The 26,498-nt window shown below is 35.3% G+C and overlaps 1 protein-coding gene across 1 annotated transcript in view; it reads right to left on the bottom strand.

Moving 5' to 3' along the window:
• SHOC1 (shortage in chiasmata 1) overlaps positions 1–25,797 on the bottom strand; it is a 74,800-nt gene extending 49,003 nt beyond the window's left edge. The window contains exons 1-7 of the mRNA XM_029921146.1: positions 25,733–25,797; positions 16,671–16,855; positions 6,570–6,729; positions 6,051–6,165; positions 4,055–4,202; positions 3,015–3,116; positions 1,853–1,961 (exon numbers count right to left, since the gene is read on the bottom strand). Coding sequence (XP_029777006.1) covers positions 1,853–1,961; positions 3,015–3,116; positions 4,055–4,202; positions 6,051–6,165; positions 6,570–6,729; positions 16,671–16,855; positions 25,733–25,797 — 884 coding nt within the window. The remainder of the gene's footprint in view (positions 1–1,852; positions 1,962–3,014; positions 3,117–4,054; positions 4,203–6,050; positions 6,166–6,569; positions 6,730–16,670; positions 16,856–25,732) is intronic.
• Positions 25,798–26,498: the final 701 nt, after the last annotated feature.

Genomic DNA, 26,498 nt, shown 5'->3' with positions numbered 1-26,498 from the left:
GAACCTGACGCGGAGCTTGAACCCACGAACTATGAGATCATGACCTGAGCCAAAGCCGGCCGCTTAACCGACTGAGCCACCCATAGAGTTTGTAAGGAGAACATGAGCCCACCTAGTTTAGTGAAAATGCAAACAAAGTGCAATGCCTCAAGTTGAGCTCTGTAGTGTTTAGGAGAAAAAAATTAACTAGAAATGTATATTATTTTAATGATGTTAAGCTATAGATATCTTTTCATGTCTGTACTTTTGACTACCTTATATATAGCATGCTATTTTGTAGAGCTCATGTCCTGACCTGATATTTAGATATTTAGATATAGCTCATGTCTGATATGAGCAGCTCTGGCTTATGGTACAGTTTGTGTATCACAAATTTATCCCCCAAATGATATAATTCTTTGCCAAATCAAGGTAACTGGGGCCCTCAATACCAGGCACCTCCATCTTGTGCTGTGACACCTTCCTGAGACCATTAATAGAAACCTGAGCAGCTAGGGATGAGTTGCTCCCTAGTAACCCAATAGCAGTCTTCTCTGATGTTTCCGTCAATCATAGCTAAGAACTCAAAACTCAGTACTCAGTTCCCACAGTGTCCATTCTAGGAACAATTCATTAGAGATCTGTATACTTTCTTATAATTTTCCTGAAAATATATTATTTTAGGACTCATCACTCATTAAGTTTCAGGATTACAGTGGAGAAGAAAGGGACTCTATTGGTTATGCTCCTAGTTTTGTAACTGGCCTTAGAGCAGGGGAATGGATTGACAATTCCAGGATAGCAGATTAATCTAATTTAGAAAATATTAAGTTACATATATGCCACATGGTAGAAGATGACAACCAAAGCTATCTCAGACTCCATTTGAGGGCAAAGATGCTGGCTATTAAGCTATCTATACAGTTTTGGCTCAAATTAGAATACAACGATCCAGCCCTACAATGTTAATTCTGAGATTACAGAGTATTCTGTGCAGTGACAATGGGGTATTGAACAGATTTGTGGATCAATACTTGATTATACATGTCTAGTTCCCCCAAAACCAATAGTACATGGACAGGTAAATAAGACCAGTGGATGTCCTTTGTTAGAGATGGAATGTGATCCCTAGTACTCCTACAGGGGTAATTTGTTAGCCAAATCTATGGATGGACCCTTGTCCACACTGCCCTGTGATCCTTGACTATTCCTGGTCAGAAACCTATGATAATCTTTTAAAGACCTTATAACAACCCTGAAAGGTATATACCATTAATATCCCAGTGTTACAGATAAGGAAACTGAGGCACAGTGCAATTAAGGTCACAGAGCTAATAAGTGATACAGTCAGGCAATCTGCCGCTAGTTCAGGGCTCTTGGCTGCTTATTATGGACTGAATTGTGGCCCAAAATTCATATATCGAAGCCTTAACTCTCAGTACCTCAGAATGTGACTATATTTGGAGACAGGGCCTTTAAAGAGGTAATTAAATTAAAACGAGGTGAGTGGTTAAGATGGGTACAAATCCAATATGATTGATGTCCTTATAAGGTTAGAAAATTAGGACAGACAATGCATGGAAGAAAGACCATAGAGAAAGGTAGAAGATAGTTATCTAGAAGCCAAGGAAAGGCATCTTAGAACAGATCCAACCCTGCTGATATATTTTTTAATGTCTATTTATTTTTAGTTTGAGAGAGAGGCAAAGAGAAAGGGAGAAAGAATCCCAAGCAGGCTCTGCACACTCAGCGCAGAGCCCAACACAGGGCTCAGTCCCATGACCACAAGACCATAAGCTGAATGGAAATCAAGAATCTTATGTTTAACCAACTGAGCCACCCAGGTGTCCTGCAATTTGAGTTCTTTACTTACATTTTACAAACAGGAGAAAATGGAAATGTCTGAAGTCCTGTAGATAATGAAGTCATGGAAGAATGTTGGTATGTTTGATGTAGAGGAGTTAATGGCATTTCTAACTCAACTAGAATACATAAAAGTTTGAAAAATAATAAATTATATAAATCTTGAATAAAATTAAGTATAATTTAGAATTTTTAAAATAAACAACCATTATGTTGATCATAAAAATTTTCAAAAATAATTTTTCTGTAAAAAGACATTTGGGTTACTTCAAATATAAAATAATAGTTTTAAATTTCAATCTACATAAGGACACATTTATCACATAATATCTCAACTGTGATAGTGGTGTTTTAAAAAAAATACACTGACAACTAAACCTTACCGAGTTTTAGAGTATGAAATAAACTCTGAGTCTTATGTGTAATAATGCTTTTAATTCTGAAAACTTATGTTGTCTGTACTGTTTTTATCTCCATACAAAATATTGGTGATGTTAAATAAATAGTATTAATGGAGACTAATTCTTCATGTTAGTAAGACTAGAGTCTGGGTGGCCCAACACAGAGTTACAGATTTATAGAATGGGCTTAAGAAACTGAAATTCATTTATTTGTAAGTAGTCAGTGTGTTTCTATCACTTTCATACATAAAGCAGTAAACTTCCAAAATGTAACTAAATAGCAGTATCATCAACATAGTTAAGAAGCAATATAATTTGGCATTACAGTGGAACAAAAATGATTCAGAGTCCAACTTTGGTAGGATAAAAATAATGATGATAGGATTGCTTTGGGTGATTAAAAAGTCAAATTTACACAAGTGTAACAAGGGTCAGCAAGATTACTAATACTGAGATAAAATATAAAATTTTATTTGCTGAACTATAAGATTTCTGATTTTAATATTAATGCTATTTTCTCTATTCTTCTTCCTCAATCTTTTAATTCTCTCTGTATATCATTCAGTTTTGATGCCAGGAGGATATTGAGTTAATTATTATAACAAATGTAAATAGACAGATAAGAGAAAAAATATGACAACTTGGATTGCAATAATCAAGTTTTAAACATGAAAACTGTCTCACAGTAGACCTTATATGTGAATGTATTGTACTTTTACATAACATAGAGGTAATCTCTAATAAACTCAATGATTTATTCAAAACTTCTACCTGGTTTACTGTACTCTGGTTCACAACAGCTTTGAATGGCCAAAATCTCTGCGGAGCTGCATGTTATACTCTCAATGTCAATGCCATGCTTGATAGTAAGATCTGAAAAGGAAGAAAGTCTACAATCAGCATAAGTACTATTATATCAGTTTTTTGGTAATCTTGTTCATTCCCGTTTTACTTAGTATACCATCAGAGCCAACTAAAGGCTGGAAGTATAACACCACAGTCTTTCAATAAAGTCACTTGTCCTTTACATTAGCATTCATAGATTTGTGTTCCTCCTAACAAGCTAAGGGGCCGCTCTGCGGTTTTAAGCTCTAGTATATTTTCAAGTTCTGGTATGAATCTGATCAACTTTCTTAGATTAACTTTTCATTCCTTTGCTTCTGACTTGGAGGTTGATCAGTAATTCACTTGATTTAGCCATGTCTGCAAGAAGTCCTTTAAGGCTGTGATCTGTTAATGGCAAGCATCCCTGTTCTCAATGGATATCATAAATCTCCCTTTCCTCCTCTGTAACATTATATATCTTTGATAATTTCAACTGGAATTTATAAAAAGGTAGTTAAATATTTGGGCTTAAATTCTCATTTGAAAGAATTCAACAATATTTACTAAGTACTACTGGGATAAAAACATTTATATTGTAGGTTATGATTCTCCCAGTCATCTGATTCCATGAATCATAACCTCACTCTGAGCTTCTTCTTATATAACTAAACTCAGCATAAGAGTTGTTAGTACTTTGTCATTGTTTATAAGAAAACAACTTTAAAAAACTAGTATAAGTCATAGCTGATTTAGATTTATTTGTGTAATTATCTTGACATGGTTAATTTCAAAGAGGCTTTAAGTTTGTAAGTATATAACAAGACAGACAATAAGAATTTCATCAATAATAATTCTGAGATTTCACCATGTAAACTATAGAACACTTCAAAAATCCAGATATTCAGAAAACAGTTTAATCATCACATTTTTATAACAAACATTATTAAGTAGTTCTACAAGTAATATATTTTTAAATTTATTCTCACCTCCTTTGAAAAGCTCATTTTCATCTACATAATTTATTATTTCTGGCATTAAGTTTAATGATTCCTTTAGTTTGGCGAGTGATGGAATATCAACTTCTTGTTTGAGGCTTGGAGGTATTAAGAATTCACACTCAAGCAAAACTGATGCCTGAAATAGTTATATGTAAAAAAGTTTTTAGGGAGATTTTCCAGATACATATTTCTGGTTTCATAAACAGATATGTGTAATTTATATTAGATTTATATAATTTTATAACAGATTATTTAACTGGTGTACCAAAATTTATTTATTTATTTATTTATTTATTTATTTATTTATTTTGAGAGAGAGCATGTGCACTTAAGTGGAGGAGGGGCAGAAAGAGAGAGAGAAAGAGAATCAATCCCAAGCAGGCTCTGCACTGTTAGTTCAGAGCCCAATGCAGGGCTCAACCTCACAAACAGTGAGATCGTGACATGAGCCAAAATCAAGAGTTGGACATTTAACCTACTGAGCCACCCAGGCACTCCTAATTGATATACCAAATTTTAAACTAAACATTCAAAAATTTTAATGTTATGCAAACACTTTTAAAAACAGAGGTATACTAGCCAGAATGTATTATACACAGTGTTTTGAGTTATGTCTTTTATGGCTACTCTTTACACTAGTGAGATATATATATGTAGAAATATCTTCTTTTGGGTTAATAACAAATTTTTAAAATTCTACATTAAAAACAATCACTGCAGCAGATGAGAGCTGGTGAATGGGGAGAAGTAAAAAGGGTAGATGAAATGGAATGGATCTTCACTGCACTTCATTAAATACACTTCTCTTTCATTCCTACAGAACTGGATTCTATATGCATGATTCTCAGAGCTAATTCTCAGGAAGAGGGGGACTGGAGAAAAGGGGGTAATAGCTAAATTAATATTTTCACCATGTGTGTTAAAATTGTTAATTGTAAGGAAATCCTTTAAGTGCCTTAAGATATTGATATCTATATCTATAGCTGTATCTTCATCTATATCTATCTCCTTTAAATGGTTTAAGCCCCAAATATAAAATATTTTTGTCTAGAAAAAATTTTAAAGTAACTTTGTAAATGCATCTAATCTATGTGGGCCTAGTTTTTTGAGTCTGCTAAACTGCAAAAAGTTGTTTGTACTCTCAATTGCTAAAATTCTTTGTATACTAATACCATAATAACAATTTTCTGTACTATTGGAACTGTATGCTAAAAAAGAGAGGGTGTTTTTGAGAAATTTTATCTTTTTTTTAAAGTTATTTTGAGAATGAGAGAGAAAGAGAGAGTGAGCAGGGGAAGGGCAGAGAGGGAGGGAGAGAGAATCCCAAACCAATCCCAAGCTGACCCCATGCTGTCAGCATAAAGCCTGATGTGGAGCTCAAACTCAGAAACCATGAGATCATGACCTGAGCTGAAATCAAAAGTCAGACACTTAACTGACTGAGCCACCCAGGTATCCCTAAATTTGATCTCTAATATGCAAAGATGCTATCTTTCTTACTAACCACTGGCCGCACCTAAAATGAAGTCTCAGACCATATTTATTCTTACTACCTCAATGAGATCACTTCTCTTATATAGTGCATACTGTTTTCTGTTTAACTCGCAAATCAAAATCAACAATTCTAGCTTGTCTCCATTTTTAAAATTAGAACATGGCCACCTAATGTCTTATACCAGGTATATTTATTAAAATCATTAAGAAAGGTTTTCTAATTCACTATACCTGGGCTGCATAACAGACCAGTTTAATCAGAATATATCTGAGTAGGACCTAGGCTTCAGTATTTTATTAAAACTCTTCCGTTAATTCCAATGTGTGGCTGAAGTTTAGAACCACTATTTTAAATCTGACTCTGTTATTGATATATTCAACTCATTACCAAATCTTTTTAAACTTGACAATAGTAGATGGTCAATGTATATTACTAAAAGTCATGTGCTCTACTAACTTTTACAAAAATACTACTGAAAGCAAGTATTACAGTTTCATTTAAACCTACTGCATCTTTTAGCTTTTCCTGACAAATGTTCTCTTTATCCATGTAAAAATCTTCTTTCAAAAAATCTTTCAAATCTTCTTGAAAAGAGAAACATTCCCTTAAAAAAATGAAACATTAAATTAGTGTTTATAAAAAGCAAGGTACATACTAAATGTAGTCAATCAAACTACACAATGATTAAAACTGGAGTTGAGATAAAGAAATAATAAAATATTATTGATAACATCTAGACTTGTAAGCATATGAAGAATATTTTCATCTTTATTTAATTTTCTTTCTGAGAGAGAGAAAGCTCACACAAGTGGGGGAGGGGCAGAGGAAGAGCGAGAGAGTGATTTTACCTAGGCTCCATGCTCAGCTCAGAGCCTGACTCTGGGATTGGCCCTATGACCCTAGGATCATGATCTGAACTAAAAACTAAGAGTTGGATGCTTAACCAAGTGACACACCCCGAATATTTTCTCCTTTAAAAAATATTTACAACATTAGACAATTAGGTACCTGGAGATAGCTTCTGTGAAGATCTGTTCTTTGAAATCTAAAATGGGTTCCTTTATCAAATATAGTTTTAGCCTACTCAACAGAGTTTGCAAAGTTGGTAGCTGACTTTTATAGGTCATCAAGCTATTTACAAAAATCATTTCTTCATCAATAAAAAAATCTGGAAGAAAAAAAAGAAATATAAAGGAATAAGAAAAAAATCTAAAAGTTACATGAAGGGACCTAGATAGTTACTGCAGTCAGCCATTAGATATAGCTGGGGTTTTCAAACACACTTTAAATTCATTAGTTCTTCATTGTATTGTGCATACAGAGCATGTTGCATAGGATTAGCACATAGGTAAAAGCTCAATAGATTTTAGTATTACTTAGTACACTGAGTAGTAACCAAACATCCTGAAAGAGTTGTAATGCTTCATTTTTTATTTTTCTTTTTTTTAAGTTTTTTTATTTTTAATTTATATTTCAGAGAGAGAGAGAGAGAGAGAGAGAGAGAGAGAGAGAGAGAATGTGAGCAATGGAGGGTCACAGAGAGAGGGAGACACAGAATCTGAAGACAGGCTCCAGACTCTGAGCTGTCAGCACAGAACCCGATGTGGGGCTCAAACCCACAAACCATGAGATCATGACCTGAGTCAAAGTTGGACACTTAACCGACTGAGCCACCCAGGTGCCCCCATTTTTTTTTAAATTTTCAACAGAGATTTATCAGTGGAGAAAAATATCTTATGGCCTTATGCTTCAAAACAACCAGGGATAGCCTAAGCAATGTAAAGAAATATAAGCATTTGACTTTTGCTGAACCTAGTCTTTTCTTTGCATCATTTTACCTCCTTTTTTTTTTTTTAGTTTTTTATTTATTTTGAGAGATAGAGAGCAAGTAGGGGAAGGGCAGAGAGAGGGGGAGAGAGAGAATCCCAAGTGGGGTTCACACTGCCAGTGCAGAGCCGGATGCAGGCTTCAATCTCACAGACCATAGAAATCATGTCCTGAGCCAGAATCTTAACCAACTGACCATCCCGGGTGCCTGGAATCACTTTACCTCTTAAAGTCTCTAATTCATATCCAGAGATTCTGAGATATAGGAAATGGTAAAATAAATAAATAAATAAATAAATAAAATATTTTTAAAAATAGCAATAAGAAAAAAATTGTTTCCTGGGGTGCCTGGGTGGCTCAGTTGGTTAAGCATCCAACTTCGGCTCAGGTCATGATCTCACGGTTTGTGGGTTCGAGCCCCACATCAGGCTCTGTGTTGACAGTTAGCTCAGAACCTGGAGCCTGTCTTGGGATTCTGTGTCTCCTTCTCTCTCTGACCCTCCCCTGCTTGCCTGTCTCTCTCATCTCTTAAAAAGATAAATAAAAAACATTAAAAACAAAATTTTCTATTGTAAAATAGAAAGTATTTATTGTAAAATTGTTTCTATTGTAAAATAGAAATAGAATATTGTCAATTTACAACAAAAGTTATACGGCAAGTATCTTCTTAAGAAGTGTGATACATCTTATATGTTATGAAATATTATAGCTAACAGGTAATTGCTGGAATGAATTTCTCCTATCCCCACTCTTCTATGTTCAAGTTACTTTAAAATCTTAGCCAACTGTGTCAGTGCTTTAAACAGTTTCTGAGCCAAGGGAGGGAACATAAAACTTGCTCCCATTCTTCAGTGAGATCCTGAGTAGAAAGAGGAAAAGGAAAATGTAAGTCCAGATGAGGAACTTCTCAGAAAGCCAAACAACAGCAAAAGCCCCACTGAGAGGGAGCACCAGTCTCTGATTCTGGGTAGTTGCCTTTCAGTTAGGTAATTTTAGAATGGCCTGAGAGAGGAATAGCATGGAGTAATGTCTCCCATAACCAATTACATCATTGGTATGCATATGTTTAATAAATATGTGGTGTTCAGAAGGCAGCCAGGAAAAAAAAAAAAGGCAGCCAGGAAACATCCCTTTGCCTGGTGCTACCTTGAAATGCCAAGAAAACCGGTTCCTTAAATGGACCTCCTAAGAGATTACTTACTGAACCTGATAATTTCATGGCCAAGAGCTCCCAATGACATAGTTCTTTTATATACCAAAGAAAGCCAGCCAATCAAATCCATGTCTAAATAGGGCCTATGTGAGACCATTAAAGATGGTTCATACGTACATCCATTCCGTAAGTATTAACGAAGTCACATTCATAGCAAAAACCCAAACAGCATTTGTTTATATCCCTGTCTCCACTGTGCACTTCCAAACACAGGCCCTCTAGCCATCTTCCCTTCCAACGGGCTCATCCTAGTGTTTCAGCGAGTGCAAGGGAACATCTCGTTATCAGTTATGAAGTCTTGATTTCCCAGCACCCTTTTTGATGGAGCCACTTGAGGGCAGCATCACACCATAACCAATGTTCTTTGTAACAACACAATAGTTTTAGGAAGGATACGACTTCCTATAGTCTTAAGGTTATACAACATTCCCTGGAGTTCTTACCCTCTGCCCGCTCTTCTATGTACCAACAGATATGAGGAGGCTGTTTTCTTATATTGTAAGAGAGAGTTAAGTTGTCATACAGAAACAAAATTTTAACTAGTTAACTATGAAAAGAAACAGAAAATAGAGGTCTACAGACAGGAAAGACAGGTTTATTCTTGGCAGAAGATTCTTTTGTCTTCCTAAGAAAACTAGATAACTAAATAAAAGCAAATAAAGGAGTTTACTAGGTGTCTGATAAAAAAAGTTATAAAATCTATGGTTTTCAAACATATAAAACCCTCAAAAGTTAATGGAAAAATTCATTCATAATGGTGACAAGTATACAAACATCGAAGAAGCAATGTAACAAAAATGTGCAGAAAGTAATCTTTAATAAAGACCATTAAAAAACTGAATAAAAGCCCAGATAAACCATTTTCCTGGCTAGTAAGACTAACTGTGATAAAAAAAAAATGTAAAAAATCCCAATGACATTTCAATTTGTCAAGTGATCTGGTTTTGGAACTTGGAAAATTGATTTACTGAAAGTAAATCTGGAAGACTAAGGACATGAAGGTAGGGGAAAAATTTAAAAACATAAAAGAAGATACTATTCATACATGTTATAATTATATATTAGTTAAAACTGTATGATACAATTATAGAGAAATCAATAGAATATAATCAAAAATCCAGAAACACTCTAATGTGAGCAAGGATTTAGCATATTTTTAAGTGCCATTTCTAATCAATAGAGAAAGGAAACACTATTCCATAAATAATATTGAGACAACTGTCAAAACATTTGGAAAAAATATTTTTATCCTTACTTTTATTTATTTATATTTTTAATATTTATTCATTTTTTTAATGGGAGAGAGAGAGCATGAGCCAGGTAGGGGTAGAGAGAGAGAGACACACACACACACAGAATCCAAAGCAGCCTCCAGGCTCTGAGCTGTCAGCACAGAGCCAACGCAGGCCCAAACCCACAAGACATGATATCATGACCTGATCTGAAGTTGCATGCTTAACCAACTGAGCTACCCAGGCACCTCAATATTTGTACTTTTAAAGATATACCAAAACATTAAGGAAAACCTTAAAGAAAATATGAATAAATATTATCTAACTTAAGGAAGAATTTTTTAAGTATAAAAGCAATGAAAGAAACTTTAAAGGAAAACACGGATGGAACTAGTAAACTTCAAATTAAATATATATTAAATATATCTTTTGACAAATATGTCTTCTATTCTTAAATTTAATAAGATATATGAATAGAAAAATAGATAAAAATGAGAATCATTTCACAAAATAAAAATTTACAAATGGCCAGTAAACATGAGTAAATTTTAAAATACAAGTAAAAACATAATTTTTTGTCCATCCCATTGGTTAAAATGTATTAACATAATATCAGTAGTAATATACTCAATGATGATAAGGCTGCTGTGTACAGGGTATCCTCATATCATGCTAATGGACAAACAGCTAAAAGAAATACCTATATCAGATAATTCCATTTCCACAAATTCACTCTAAGGAAAGAATTGGAAATGGAAGAATACGTTCATGTACATATTTGAAATTAAAAACATTAGTGGGCCACCTGAGTGGCTCAGTCGGTTAAGTGTCCAACTTTGGCTCAGGTCATGACCTCACAGTTTGTGTGCTGACAGCTCAGAGCCTGGAGCCTGCTTCAGATTCTGTGTCTCCCTCTATCTCTGCCCTTCCCTGCTCATGCTCTGTCTCTCTCTGTCTCTCAAAAATAAATAAACATTAAATTTTTTTAATTAAAAAAATTAGGGTTCTCAAATTGGGAAATGTATGATATATACATAGGATTTAAAACTGTAGTCATTAAGCGCCATGCTTTTTTAAAATTATTATTTAAATCCAAGTTAGTTAACATAGAGTGCAATAATGATTTCAGGAGTAGAATTTAGTGATTTTTCACTTACATATAACAGCCAGTGTGCATCCCAACAAGTGCCCTCCTTAATGCCCATCATTCATTTAGCCCATCCCCCCATCCAACACCTCTCTAGAAACCCTGTTTGTTCTCTGTATTTAAGAGTCTCTTATGGCTTGCCTCTCTCCCTGTTTTTATCTTACTTTTGCTTCCCTTCCTTTATGTTCATCTGTTTTGTTTCTTAAATTCCACATATGAGTGAAATCATATGATACTTGTCTTTCTCTGACTGACTTATTTTGAAAAGCCATGCTTTTGTAGATAACTATGTACTGAAATGTTCCCAAGATAATGTTAACATTTAAAAATAATACAAAACAGATACAATATGATCTCAAGAGTAAAATTATTTATGTTTAAATTATAGATTTGGATGTTTTTAATAAAGGGATATTCTATACATTTAGGATGCAGATATCTTAATAGATGCAGAAAACAGAATTCAGTCTTCATTCATGATAAAAAAAAATGCTCTTAGCAAACTCAGAACAGAAAGAGCTTCCTCAACCCAATAAATTCTTCCAACATTTCACCATTGAAGCTAATGTAAACACTATAAATGATTCACCATTGAAATGATATTTACATCATTCATAATGGTGAAACATGTTCCTTACTGTCAAGAACAAGACAAGGATGGCAACCATCACTGCTTGAATTGAGCAATGTCCTGGAGGTCCTAGTCAGCACAATAAGACAAAGAAAAGATATAAATGTTATAAAGGAAGAAACAGAGTCAACAAAATGACCGTCTTAAAGAGGTATCTGTATACACTCCCACTGTAGCATTATTCACAATAGCCATGGTATGGAAACATGTGTCTGTCCATAGATAAATTGATAAAGAAAATGTGTTTTAAAGAAAATATGTTTTACACAAGCACACACACACACACACACACACACACACACACACACACACACAAATGCTGTTCAACCTTAAAAAAGAAGGAAATCCTGCCATTTGCAATATGAACATTGAAGGACATTTTTCTAAGTGAAAGAAACCAGGCAGAGAACAATAAATACTGCATGGTATGACTTATATGTTGAATCTAAATTTTAAAAAAAAGTATGACTCATGAAAACATAGAGTAGAATGGTGGCTGTCATAGGGTTAGGCTGTGAGGAAATAGGGAGAGATTGGTAAAACAGACAAACTTCCAGAATAAGGGCTGATGTGTAACATGGTGACTACAGTTGATAATATTGTAGTATATAATTGAAATTTGCTAAAAGAATAGAACCTAAGTGTGTTCTTACCAAAAAATAAGAGAGAGAGAGAGAGAGAAGTGATGGATGTGTTAATTCAATGATGAGAATCTTCAAAATGTATATGTATGTAATATCACCACATTGTACACTTTAAATATATCATAATTTTATTTCTTAATTATACTTCAATAAAGCTGGAAAAAATATGTGGGTGGCTGATGAAGCCAGAGGACTGCTGCTTTTTATTATAAACTTTGAATAACTATTTGACTCTCTAAACTATGTGCATATACAACTTTTTTTAAAAATTAAAAAGAAAGTAATCTGTACTCTGAAAACTATGAAACCACACTTATGGAAGAAACTGAAGAGGAGAGGACATAAAGAAATGGAAAAAATTCCACGCTGATGGATTGGAAGAAAAAACATTGTTAAAATATCTATACTCCCCAAAGCAATCTACACATTTAATGGAATTCCTATCAAAATATCACCAGAATTTTTCACAGAGCTAGAACAAACAATCCCAAAATTTGTATGGAATCACCAAAGACCCAGAATGCCAAAGCAATTCTGAAAAAGAAAAGCCAAGCTGGAGGCATCACTGTTCCCGACTTTAAGCTATATTACAAAACTGTAGTAATCAAGATAGTATGGTATCAGCACAAAACAGACACATAGATCAATGGAACAAAATAGAAAACCCAGATATATAGACCCAAAATTATATGGTCAACTCATCTTTGACAAAGTAGAAAAGAATATCCAATAGAAAAAAGACAGTCTCTTCAAAATAGTATTGGGAAAACTGGATAGCAACACGCAAAAGAATGAAACTGGACCACTTTTTTATACTATACACAAAAATAAATTCAAAATGGATGAAAGACCTAAATGTGAGACAGGAAACCATCAAAATCCTACAGGAGAACACAGATCAGAACAACTTCTTCTTAGACATGCCACCAGATGTAAAGGAAACAAAAGCAAAAATGAACTATTAGGGCTTCATCAAGATAAAAAATCTGCACAGCAAAGGAAACAACAAAACTAAAGGTCAGACTACAGAATGGGAGAACATATTTGCAAATAACATATCTGACAAAGGATGAGTATCCAAAATCTACAGAGAACTTACCATACTCAACACCAAAAAAATAAATAATCCATTTAAGAAATGAACAGAAGACATGAATACACGTTTCTCCAAAGAAAACATCCAGATGGCTATCACACACATGAAAAGATGCTCAACATCATTAATCATCAGTGAAATACAAATCAAAACCACAATGAGATACCACCTTGCATCTGTCAGAATGGCTAAAATTAACAATACAGAAAATAACAGATACTGGTGAGGATGCAGATAAAGGAGAACACTTTTATACTGTTGGTGGGAATGCAAACTGGTGCAGCCACTCTGGAGAACAGTATGGAGGTTCCTCAAAAAGTTAAAAATAGAACTACCTTATAATTCAGCAATTGCAGTACTAGGTATTTACCCAAAGGATACAAAATACAGACTGAAGGGTGTACATGCACCCTGATGTTTGTAGCAGCATTTTTAACAATAGCCAAATTGTGGAAAGAGCCCAAATTTCCATCAACTAATGAATGGACAAAGATGTGGTTTATATATACAGTGGAATATCATGCAGTCATTAAAAATAATGAAATCTTGCCATTTGCAATGACGTGGATGGAGCTAGAGTGTATTATGCTAAGCAAAATCAGTCAGAGAAAGACAAATACCATTTGATTTCTCTCACATGTGGAATTTAGGAAACAAAACTCATGAACATATGAGAAGAGAAAAAGAAAAGAGAGAGAGGGAAGCAAACCACAAGAGACTCTTAGGATAGAGAACAAACTGAGGGTTGATGGAGGGAGGTGGATGGGGGATGAGCTAAATGGATACTAAGTATTAAAGAGGACACTGTTATGAGGAGCACTGGGTGTTATACGTAAGTTATGAATCACCACGTTCTATTCTTGAAACTAATATTACAGTATGTGCTAACTAGAATTTAAATAAAAATTTGGAAAAAATTAAATTAAATTAAAAATAAACCTACCTTCACATTTTCTTATATATTACTGGGAGGTCTTAAAGGATAGTCATAAAATTATAACGTTTATTGATAAATAATATGTGAATGTTGTGGAAAAATTAGTATATATCAACAAATCAACAAACAATAAAAGAAAATTGTTAAGAATTCAAGCCCTGCATTGGGCTCTGTGCTGACAGCTCAGTGCCTTGAGCCTGCTTCACATTCTGTGTCTCCCTCTCTCTTTGCCCCTCTCCTGCTCACTCACTCACTCTCTCAAAAATAAACATTAAAAAAGAAAATAAGGGGAGACTGGGTGGCTCAGTCGGTTAAGCCTCCGACTTCAGCTCAAGTCAGATCTCACGTTCGTGGGTTTGAGCCCCGCATCAGGCTCTGTGCTGACAGCTTAGAGCCTGGAGCCTGCTTCCTGTTCTGTGCCTCCCTCTCTCTCTGACCCTCCCCCTCTCATGCTCTGTCTCTCTCTGTATCAAAAATAAATAAAACATTAAAAAAATTAAAAATAATAAAAAAGAAAATAAAACAGAATTTACAGCATCAGTTGAATTTCAAAGCATAATACATTCCTTTTGATTTAGACATTGAGACCAAAGTATCTATTAATCTGGTAGCAATCTATATAGCTACAAAGAAAATAAACCAAATTGCAAATGTAAATTTATAAAATGATGTCTAATGACATAAGACCCCCAAGGCAATATAGGATATGGACAATTCATATATATTTAGAAAACCCAAGCATGTTTTCATTCAGTGAATAGTAGTTAAAGAAGCTTCTGACTCTAATTGATGATAGATATTATGAAAATTGCCAATAACAGCTTCTAGTTTTCCACATTAATAATAGCTATGTTTGTGTATCTGTTATTTTTATACACCATCTCTTTACATGTACATATATATTAGTTGATCCTTATATTTTTAATTTGTATTTCTAATTTTTTATTTTTAGAGAAAGAGAGTACACTAGCAGTGGGGAGGGGCAGAGGGAGAGAATCTTATGCAGGTTCCACACTCAGCTTGGGGCTGAATACAGGGCTCTATCTCACGACTCTATATCATGACCTGACCTGAAATCAAGATTAAGGGGCTCAGCCAATGGAGCCACCCAGGTGCCTCATAATCCCCACAGTTTTATAAGAAATTAGAATAAATCAAAAGAAATTATAGAAGAAAATTGAAAACCATAAATTTTTAAAATAACCATCCCTAAATTACACCACTTTTTAGGAGTAGATTGAAACTATGATTAAGTCCTCTGATTCCAAATTCAGATTATTCCTAATACATCATTCTCTCAAGTTTGGTCTTTAATGAAATTTCTTACTCTCTCATTCATCTCAGAATATAAGAGGGATTTAATCCTATGTCATCATACACCTATTGGTCAACACTAAAATCTTATACACAATTTATGTATTTATATAAAAACAGTAGTAAAAGAACCAAATTATTATATATTATTTATCTGTTAGATTATTGTAGCTCAAGCTATCGTGTACCTTAAACTTTAAGTCTTTAAAAGAGGATAGATTATACCACATACAAGAAAAGTAGTTCTCAGCAAGTTTAAAAAAATGTTTTTTTAATGTTTTTTATTTATTTTGATAGACAGAGAGACAGCATGAGCAGGGGAGGGTCAGAGAGAGGGAGACACAGAATCTGAAGCAGGCTTCAGGCTCTGAGCTAGCTGTCAGCACAGAGCCTGACGTGGGGCTCGAACCCACGAACCGTGAGATCATGACCTGAGCCGAAGTTGGACGCTTAACCGACTGAGCCACCCAAGTGCCCCAGCAAGTTTTTATACAGTTGGAAGAATCCAATACTCTCTAGGAAGATGAAAATTTGGAATATAGTTTGGATAAAATGTATTTTAATTATTATTTATGGTAAGTTTGTAAAAACTAGGTGAATTTCCTGATATAATACTACAACTTTTCCAACTCTCCTTTGAATTATTGTGTCACATAAATTAATTAGATGAGATGGAAAACCTTTAGCATAGTTTGGAAAATAAATTATAGCCATCATTTAATAATCTACAATTTTAAAGTTGTACCAGGTTGCTGTGTCATCACATGTGTGCACTGATGCTAGTATCATTATAGTAATATGATGTGGACACACTATGATCAAGTCCCTGATGCGATTTTGAGGCCTAGCACACATAAACTTCAAAAACAACCAAATTCACAAAAAGGGGATGAAGATGAAAGAGAAGTATTTCCATAATGTGGCAAAGCTTAGACTTATAATTTTATAGGTGGATACCCTTAATAAAATAGAAAAATTAAAAATCCAATAAAACAAAAAATTCACCAAATGAACAACTGTATGTTAGTAAGGTATGTTTTATTACGATAGAAATAACAAATGTTTTACCTTTATTCTGTGCTTGAAGTGCTGAACATTTTTCTAAACTGCTGAAAGGTGTAAAGTCTTCAGTGTAGTCCTCAATGGTGTATAAACTGGCTTCCTCTACTTCAGTCTGGGAGTTTGGGTTTGAACTTGGAACAGCTTCCTCAAATTCACCGTTAATCTGGGTCACCATTCCTGTGACTGTTTTTCTATGACATTATAAAATTACTGATTTTATGTATGCCTTATTTTTAAACATCTTTATTTAACAAATAGTATATGTTCATTGTCATAAAATTACAAAACTCCAACAGATATAGAGAAAAATTACCCATAGCCCCAATACTCAAGAGATTTAAAAAAATTATGTACTTTTTCAATTACTTTTGAATGTTTTTAAACAAAAGTGGATTCATGTACATAGTATCATAAAACCTGCCTTCTCTGGTAAACAGTAAAACATGAGTACATTTACGTGTCAATCAATGTACATTTACTTTATTTTTGAATGGATGAACAGGATCCTATTGTATTGGTAAACCATAATTCACTCAAACAGTTCCTTATTATTGGCAATTTAAATTTGTTGTAATCGTTTATAATGCAAGGAATATCTTTATGCACTTGCCTAATTGTTTTCTCAAAATGTTTCCTAAAAACAGAAATGATGAAGTTAAAGGTATGCAGATTATAGGTTTTGTCATGCATTGCCAAATTGCCATTGTGTTGGGTATTCAATGTCTGCTTTTCCATATCATTATCCAACCTTTTATATTCTGTTCTTCAAACTAGGAAGCTGATCTCCATGACCAAACTAAGCTCCCTTGCCCTCTGGCTTCTGGTTGGGTTCAGCTAATAAGAAGCATTGGCAGGAGATCAAAGGTGAGAAAAAAGAGAGGTCAGGATATTATTCTTCCCAAATCCTTTTCTTCTGGGCCAGTTTTGAAGGGGCTACATTCTTCTACCAACAGTTACATCTCTTGTCAGACACCTGCTCTCCTACAGCTAGCTGCAGTTCTTACTGGTTTGATTACTGCTCAGTCCCTTTGCTGCTTCAAGCTTAGAATGTTAACAACTTCCTGCAGTTGCTGAGCCTAGGCACATTTTTTGTATCCCTTGACCTTGCCCATACTTTGCCTGTTTCCTGATTCATCCAGGTATATCTTCTACTGCCTGTAACATTGGGATATCTGGACTTACAAGAGATTTTTTTGAAGAAGGTTTATTTATTTTTGAAAGAAGGGTGGGGGAGAGAGAGAGCATGGTTGAAGGGAGAGGAAGGGGGCAGACATAGGATCCAAAGCAGGCTCTGTGCTGACAGCAGCGAGCCTGATGCCAGGCTCAAACTCACAAGCCGTGAAATGATGACCTGAGCTGAAGTTGGACATTCAACCAACTGAGCCACCCACGTGCCTCCTTGTAAGAGATCTTTTTAATAAAATTTCTAACAAATATATTATTGGCTACACATTCCAATATACCTTTTAGCTACACATTCTAATATACCTTTTTCTCCCTGATATCCTAAAATATTTTAGCCTCAGTAATTCCCTACACAGACTGAGAGAGCCAAAATCAATATAACTCCCCAATATAATTGAAGAAAAATGAATATGCTCTATCTTCAAACCACATATAGAAAATTCTCTAAAGTTTCTCCTTTACTCTTTAAGAAAATGCCAGGTACAAGAAAATTTTTTTCAACTCATGCAGGTCCATATTACTCATAAGATCATTGATTCCTATGTGAATATACACTTCTAAATTTAGCACTTATATCACAGTTATCTTTTTGGTTTTAAATTCTACTGATAGGGTCATCACTTGTAATAATCCTTGGTAGCACAGTTTTTGAGGAAACCCAAAGAAATATCTTCCCCTAAATATAAATGTTCTATGAGGAAAAGTATTTCCTGGATCTCCTCCTAACCTCCTTGTCCAATATTATCTATTCATTCCTCACTGGTGTCTCCTCCTCTGCCTAACCTGTACATACTGATATTTCCCAGGCTTCCAATCTAGATGGTGTTTTGGTTCTTTCCATATCATGGTACTTGGGTAAGTTCATCCACTCCAATTCACTAATTCCTTAATTTAAAAGAAATATTTACTGTCTATAATGTGTTAACATCATTTTAGGCACTGAGAATGGAGTGGTAAAGCAAAACAATATTCTTACCCTCATGAAGCTTACCTATTAATGGGATGATAAACAAACAAACAAACAAATAATATAATGTCAGGTGGGGAAAAACTGTTATGAATAAAATAAAATATTAGGACTGCAAGTAACAGTCAGAGGGTTGATAAGAGGTATATTTTAGACAGGGTAGTTAGTAAATGGCCAGCTGAGGAGTTGATAATTCCACAGCTACCTGAAAAATGGTAGTGTACTCTGGGGAATAAGGCTGGCATAGTCTAAGAAAAGCAGAAAGATCAGGGCGACTGGAACAGAGTAAGGTTAGATACATAGGCAGGGACCAGATCACGATGGACATTATAACACTTGACAAGAACTCTGGATTTTACTCTACGTGCAATGGGATATTGTCCGTAAGTTATAATATGATCTGATTTGTGTCTTTAAAAAAAAATTCCAGGCAAACTCCTAGAAAATAAAATAGGAGTAAATTCTCATAATTTTGGATTAGGCAAAGCCTTCTCAGATATGATGCCAAAAGCCCAAGTGAAAAAAGAAAAAATGGATAAATTGGACTTCATCAAAATTAAAAAATTTGTGCTTCATAGGATACTATCAAGAAAGCAAAAAGATGATCCATAGAAAAAAATATTTATAAATCATGTATCTGATAAGGGACTTGTATCTAGAATATATAACAAACTCCTAAAATTCAATTATAAAAAACATATAAAGTAACTAAAAATGTGCAAAGAACTTGAATAAACATTTTCTCAAAGACTATAAAGGCTAATAATTACATAAAAAGATGCTAAACATCACTAGTCATGAGGAAAATGCAAATCAAAAGTCCAATTACATACAATGAGCTACCCATTAGGATAGGTGTAATCAGAAAGAGAAAAATAACAAATGTTGGCAAGGATATAAACAAATGATGACCTTCATATACTGCTGGTGGGCATGCAAGATGTACAGCTGTTTGAAAAATACTGTGCCAATTCTTCAAATAGTTAAATACTGAGTTACCATGTGATCTAGCAATTCCACTACTAGAGACACTAAATTATATGTATGCACAAAAACTTGTCTACAGATCTTTATAGCAGCATTACTCATACTAGCCAAAAACTGAAAACAACCTAAATGTCTATAATGGTAAATAAAATGTGCCATGTCCACATAATGGAATATTATTTGGCCCCCTAAGAAATGAAGTGCTGATATCTGCTACAACACAGATGACCCTTGAAAACATTATGCTATGTGAAAGAAGCTACTCACAAAAGATCCCATATTGTATGTGTTCTATTGTTTTATAATAAGAAATGTATATTTTGTCTTCATCTCCACTTATGGCAAGGAACTCCTAAGGCCCTTGGAATTTCCTAAGTGTTGAAAGTGATAAAGGTATATGTTAATGAAGTGACTTTCGGAAAACCACCTGTTGCCCAGAGACCCAACCATGTGATCAGAGGGCTAGAATTTCAGCCCCATCCCTTTGATTTCCAGGAGGAGAGAAGGGCTGGAGGTTGACTCAGTTGCCAATGGCCTATGATTTAATCAATCATGTGTGCGTAATGAAGCCTTCATAAGAACCCAAAAGGGAAGGCGCTTGGGTGGCTCAGTCAGTAAAGCATCTAACTTCAGCTCAGGTCATGTCCTCAAGGTTCGTGGGTTCGAGCCCCACATCAGGCTCTGTGCTGACAGCTCAGAGCCTGGAGCCTGCTTCAGATTCTGTGTCTCCCTCTCTCTCTGCCCCTCCCCTACTTGCACTCTGTCTCTGTGTGTGTCTCTCTCTCAAAAATAAACATTAAAAGAATAAAAAAAGAACCCCAAAGGATGAAATTCAGAGAGCTTCTGGATTAGCGACCACATGGAAATGCTGGGAGAGTGGTGTGGTGGTAGAGGAGATGGAAGATCCATGCACCTTTATCATACTTTATCTTATACGTCTCTCCCATATGGCTGTTCCTAAATTATATCCATTTATAATAATCTGGTAATCCAGTAAGTTAAATGTTTCTGTGAATTCTGCAAGTCTGTCTAGCCAATTGATCAAATCCAAGAAGGGGGTTGTTAGAACCTCCAAGAAGCATAGATCTGGACTTGCAAGTGGAGTGTGAGTGGGGGGAAAGGGGGATGCAGTCTGGTAGGACTGAGCCTTTAGTACATGGGATCTAGTGTCAGAATTGAGTTGAATTGTAGGATAACCAGCTGGTGTCAGAGCACTGATTATTGGTTTGGGGAAACTATACCCCCTTCCTACATTGGAATTGATGTATGATTTTTACCTTGATTCTATTTATATGAAATGTCCAGAATAGCCAAATCTAGAAAGGTAGAAATAGACTAGTAGTTCCCTGTTCAGAGGAGAGGGAAAAATGGAAATTGGATGTTAATAGGTACAAGATTTCTTTTTGTGTTGATGAAAATGCTCTAAAGTTGAATGTAGTGATCAGTGCACAACTCATTATGAATAGCTAAAAACCACTGAGTTGGACATTTTAAAAGGGTGAATTACATGGATATGAGTTATAGCACAATAAAGCTGTAATATAAGCCAAAGCAAACCAAACAGTATAGGGTTTGAGTTAAACAGACTGGTGTTTGAATATCTGAATAGCTCCAATTATTATTTAATCTGAGTTTTAGTTTCTCATATTTAATATTGAGATAGTTATATTCATCTCACATAACTGTTATGTGTACTGGAGGTGTATGAGAAATAAATATATGTGCAATGCCCTGTATTCAACTGCATTCATCTGAATATAGCAAGCCACAGAGGAATAGAGGATATTGTTACATGATCTTCCTTTGACTCTACTTGGCTATGTGCTCTCTCCTGGAAACTAAGAAGCTTATCACATGTTCTCCCTGATGTTTTGCATTTTGCCCTTATCTCTATAATTTGATAGCCTCAACCCCTTCTTTATCCTGTCAAACAAGCTTTAAGTAAGTGTTATATTTACTCTAATATGTATTTATTTATTTATTAGGAACTTAACATGTCTTTTGAACTATGCTGGTGTTTTTTAAATAAATTAGAATAATAATTTTTTAGTGGTTTGTTTGTTTCTTTTTGAGAGAGAGAGAGAGAGAGAGATTGCAAATTGGGGAGGGGTAGAAAGTCATAGGGAGACACAGAATCTGAAGCAGGCTCCAGGCTCTGAGCTGTCAGCACAGAGGTTAAGACTTGAGCTGAAGTCGGACGCTTAACCAACTGAGCCACCCAGGCACCCCTAGAATAATTATTTGTATTAGTGTTCTGTTGTAAGTTGCAGCTTTGACAAGTTGCAGAAGCAAATTTTCTTGTATGTTCTGTTATTTTTAGTGTGTTATTTTGAAGAACATAAGATTTTTTAGGAACACATGTCAGAAAATGCCCGTCAATGTTAAAACACAATATACCAACACGTTTTTAAAAGGATTGAGGTCTTAGAATCAATATAAGTAACAAAAACAGAAACAAGGAACAAAGAGAGGTGAGAAAGAGAGGAAAAGCAAGATTTAGGAACTCTAACTAGTGCTAATGATCAGAGGTTTATCCTTTAAATTTATAAAGAAACAAAACTGCAGCGGCTCCTGAATTATTTAAAATTAAATTTTACCACAAGAAATCTCTATGCTTTCTGCTCAATTTTGCTGTGAGCCAAAAGTTCTCTAAAAATAGTCTATTAAATATTAAATTTTACTGCATGAGACCAAATTGAAATTAGTAATGACTTAAACACACAGAAAAAGTGGAGTGTAGAAGTTCATGGCTAGTAACACGGTTTGGAATTTGCCGGGGGCCTAAAGCTCCTTTTGTTCCACTCATTGACTCCTACATTTAGTTCTTGTCAGTATAATCTAAGCTGGTTGCTGTAGGCAGTCATTACATCTCTATTTCAGCATTGGGAAGGAGAAAAGTGAAGAAGAAAAACATGCTGCTTCCTTCTAAGGGCATTCCCCAGAGACTGAATAAGCCTCTTTTGCTTTAATAACCCATTGGGAAGAACTTAGTCACATGGCTATGTTTAGCTACTGAGAAGCCAAGAAATGTAAATGTGATTTTAGGTGGTGCCACAGGTCCACCTTCTTTGTCGTGGACTCTATCTTGGTGCTGCAAAATGAATGGAAAGTCAGCTATGGTGGGGTGCCCATTCTTTCAGGGCCTCCCATTTCTTTCTTGTTTGAATCAAAGTAGCCATACCATTGCCTTTATTGGAACTTATGGTATATTCTTGATCTATGCCTTCAGATACGTTGTTTCCTTTGCCTGCAATACTTTCTAGTCAGTTTCTCCTTCGATGTCCAGCTCAAGCTCAATTCCTACTTCTGGGTGAAGCTGATCTCTCCTGCTTATAAATGCACAGCCCTACCAATCTAACTCATAGGGTGAAGAGATCTTAGAGATCATCTTGTTTCTTGTTACTTAAAGTAGTTTCTTGGGCCAGCAGCATCAGCACCCCTAGAAGCACATTAGAAGTGCAGAATCTCAGGCCCCAAAACAGATCAATTGAATCAGGATCTCCATTTTTAATAAGATCCCAAGTGATTCATATGCACATTAAAGTTTGAGAAGCCCTGCTCTAGCTTCATTATAATGACAAAGAGAATGAAGGTCAAAGAGAGACAATAACTTGTCAAAGTAGGTAGTACTTGATTTTGGTTTTTCAAATCAAAACCTGAAATCCACATCTTTTAATTCATGGAGAAGAGCTACACCTTCCTGCTTCCTTACTGCTCAGTTCAGTCATGCAATAGATACTTTGTGTTGGCCTTAGGCCTTGTGACAGACTTTATGATGGTCATCTTATATTATCATTTAATCCTTACATGGTTAATTTTTTATAGTTAATTTTTAATTATGACTAATGTTTATATATTGTCTTCCTAATCTGACTTTTAAATTCCTAGATGATACAATGGTATTTGGGGGGCACCTGGTTGGCTCTGTTGGTTGAACAACCAACTCTTGATTTCAGCTCAGGTCATGATTCCAGAGTCGTGGAATCAAACCCTATGTTGGGGTCTGTGCTAGGCATGGAGCCTGGTTGGGATATTCTCTCCTCTCTCTCTCTCTCTCTCTCTCTCTCTCTCTCTCTCTCTCTCTCTCTCTCTCTCTCTCTCCCCCCCCCCTCCACCCTTTTCCCTAGCTCACACTCTTATCTCTCTCTAAAAAAGAAAGAGAGAAAAAGAGGGAGAGGGAGAGAGGGAGAGAGAGAGAGAAAGAAATGGGCCTCTCTGTATTTTGAGTCTGGACACATTTAAATTCGTTATTTGTTTCTTTCCAGCACAACTAAGGACAACTTAAATTACTAAAAACCTGAAAATGCGAATAATAATTATATCCTTCCTAGACCTGATCAGCACTCTTTTTTTTTTTTAATCACTAAATTGGGACCTGAGCCAAAATCAAGAGTCAGATGCTGGGATGAGCACTGGATGTTGTATGTAAGTGATTAATCATGGGAATCTACTCCTGAAGCCAAGACTACACTGTATGTTAGCTAATTTAACAATAAATAATAAATTTTTTAAAAAGATGCTTAACCGGGGCACCTGGGAAGCTCAGTTGGTTAGGTGGCCAACTTCGGCTCAGGTCATGATCTCGCAGTTCGAGAGTTCGAGCCCTGCGTCAGGCTCTGTGCTGACAGCTCAGAGCCTGGCGCCTGCTTTAGATTCTGTGTCTCCTTCTCTCTCTGCCCTTCCCCTGCTCATGCTCTGTCTGTCTGTCTTTCAAAAAAATAAACATTAAAAAAAAATTTTTTTAAGAGATGCTTAACCAACTGAGCCACCTAGGCACCCCTGATCAGCACTCTTTGTACAAAGTGAAGCAACAGAGTAAATTATTTATGTTTGCACTGAAATCTCTAATTTATGTCTATATTAAAAATGTAGACTGGGTTAGATGTTCTTCCTTATATTAAGTTCTGTGTTCCTACCTCTGTCATTATACTTTCCATATCGTAATTATTTGTTTATAAATCTCTAGTCCCTAGTTTCTTGTGTTGAGAGCAGAGACTGTGTCTTATTCATTTTGCATCACACAGGATGATATATAATAAATATCTGAGGAATGACTGAACTAATAATAAGTAATGTTTTGACAAAATATGTTAGAAAATAGCCTTAAATCTGCATTTATACTATAGGAAAAAAGACTTATTTTATTTTATTATTTTTTTAAATTTACTTATTTATTTTGAGAGAGATAGAGAGAGAGGGGATGAGTGGGGTTGGGAGCAGAGAGAAAGGGAAAGAGACAATCCTAAACAGGCTCCATGCTGTCAGTGCAGAGCCCAAAACAGGGTTCAATCCCATGAACTGTGAGATCACAACCTGAGCCAAAATCAAGAGTCAGACACTTAACCAACTGAGCCATGCAAGCGCCCCCCAAAAAACCGGATTTAATATAAGGTATTCTATAGATACTTTCTACAAGAAGTTTACTTACTAATTAAAAGCATAATAACATATTTGCTTTATTTTCATGTCTTTTGCAACACAAATGCATAGGGAAGAGTTAATATGTGATAAATGAGGAAAAGATAAAAAGAGTGTATAAATTGGGGTGGCTGGGTGGCTCAGTCAGTTAGAAAATTGACTCTTGCTTTTGCTCAAGTCATGATCTCATGGTTCATGAGTTCAAGCCCCGTATTGGTCTCTGTGCTGTCATAGTGGAGAGCCTGCTTGGGATTCTCTCTTTCTTTCTCTCTCCCTCCCTCCCTCTCTCCCTCCTCCTCCTCCTTCTCCTCTTCCTCCCTCCCTCTCATATAAATAAACAAAAAAAATTTTTAAGAGGGTATAAATCCTCCCTTGTGGTTCAGATTAGGGCTTTTTCTTCAGATAAAGAATAAAATCTGTTACGGTACAAAGGAAAGGATCTTCTCTCTTCAGTGTCTGGAGAACTTAATGTTTCTCTCCTAAAGGGAAAATTGAGATTAAGGACACATACTTCTCAAGGAAATCCTCCACAAAGAGACTTGCTTTCCATTGATCCAAGACTGAGAGATCTGTCATTCCCCACACTGAAAGAGCTGAAGCTAGAAAGGAGAATGGTAAACATTAGCTTCTAGAATTTTCTTTTACACTTAATAAAAGGAAGCTAAATATGAATCTTTTATATTATGGTGTTATCTTTCTTTGTTCACAAATGTAATTTTCCCAAAATTATACCAGATTCCAGATATTCAAATAATCATCTCGGGGCACCTGGGTGGCTCAGTCGGTTAAGCCTCCGACTTTGGCTCAGGTCAGATCTCACGTTCGTAGGTTCGAGCCCCGCGTCAGGCTCTGTGCTGACAGCTAGCTCAGAGCCTGGAGCCTGCTTCTGTGTCTCCTTCTCTCTCTCTGCCCCTCCCCCTCTCATGCTCTGTCTCTCTCTGTATCAAAAAATAAATAAAACATTAAAAAAATTTTAAATTTAAATAATCATCTCATTATTACAACTCACCCCCCACAAAAAAAACCCCTCAACTATAGTCAGAACAATATCACCTGCACATATCATCCTCATCCTTACAATTGCTCCTTTGCTCATACAGCCTTACCATCCTAGAGAGTCCTGTTCAACAGCTTGTACTATTCCTCATAAATCTTTTATTGTTAACCATTTCAGCTCACTCTGATACTCTCCTTGAAGGGCCATAATATTGTCAATAGCACTCACTCTGATACATAATCACAATAGCCATATTTAAAAATTTTAGGTATCTATCGCT

Source organism: Suricata suricatta, chromosome 13, assembly GCF_006229205.1.
Source record: "Suricata suricatta isolate VVHF042 chromosome 13, meerkat_22Aug2017_6uvM2_HiC, whole genome shotgun sequence".
Taxonomy (NCBI): Eukaryota; Metazoa; Chordata; class Mammalia; order Carnivora; family Herpestidae; genus Suricata; species Suricata suricatta.
Note: the sequence above shows the minus strand (reverse complement) of the source record. Positions and strands in the feature narration are given on the sequence as shown.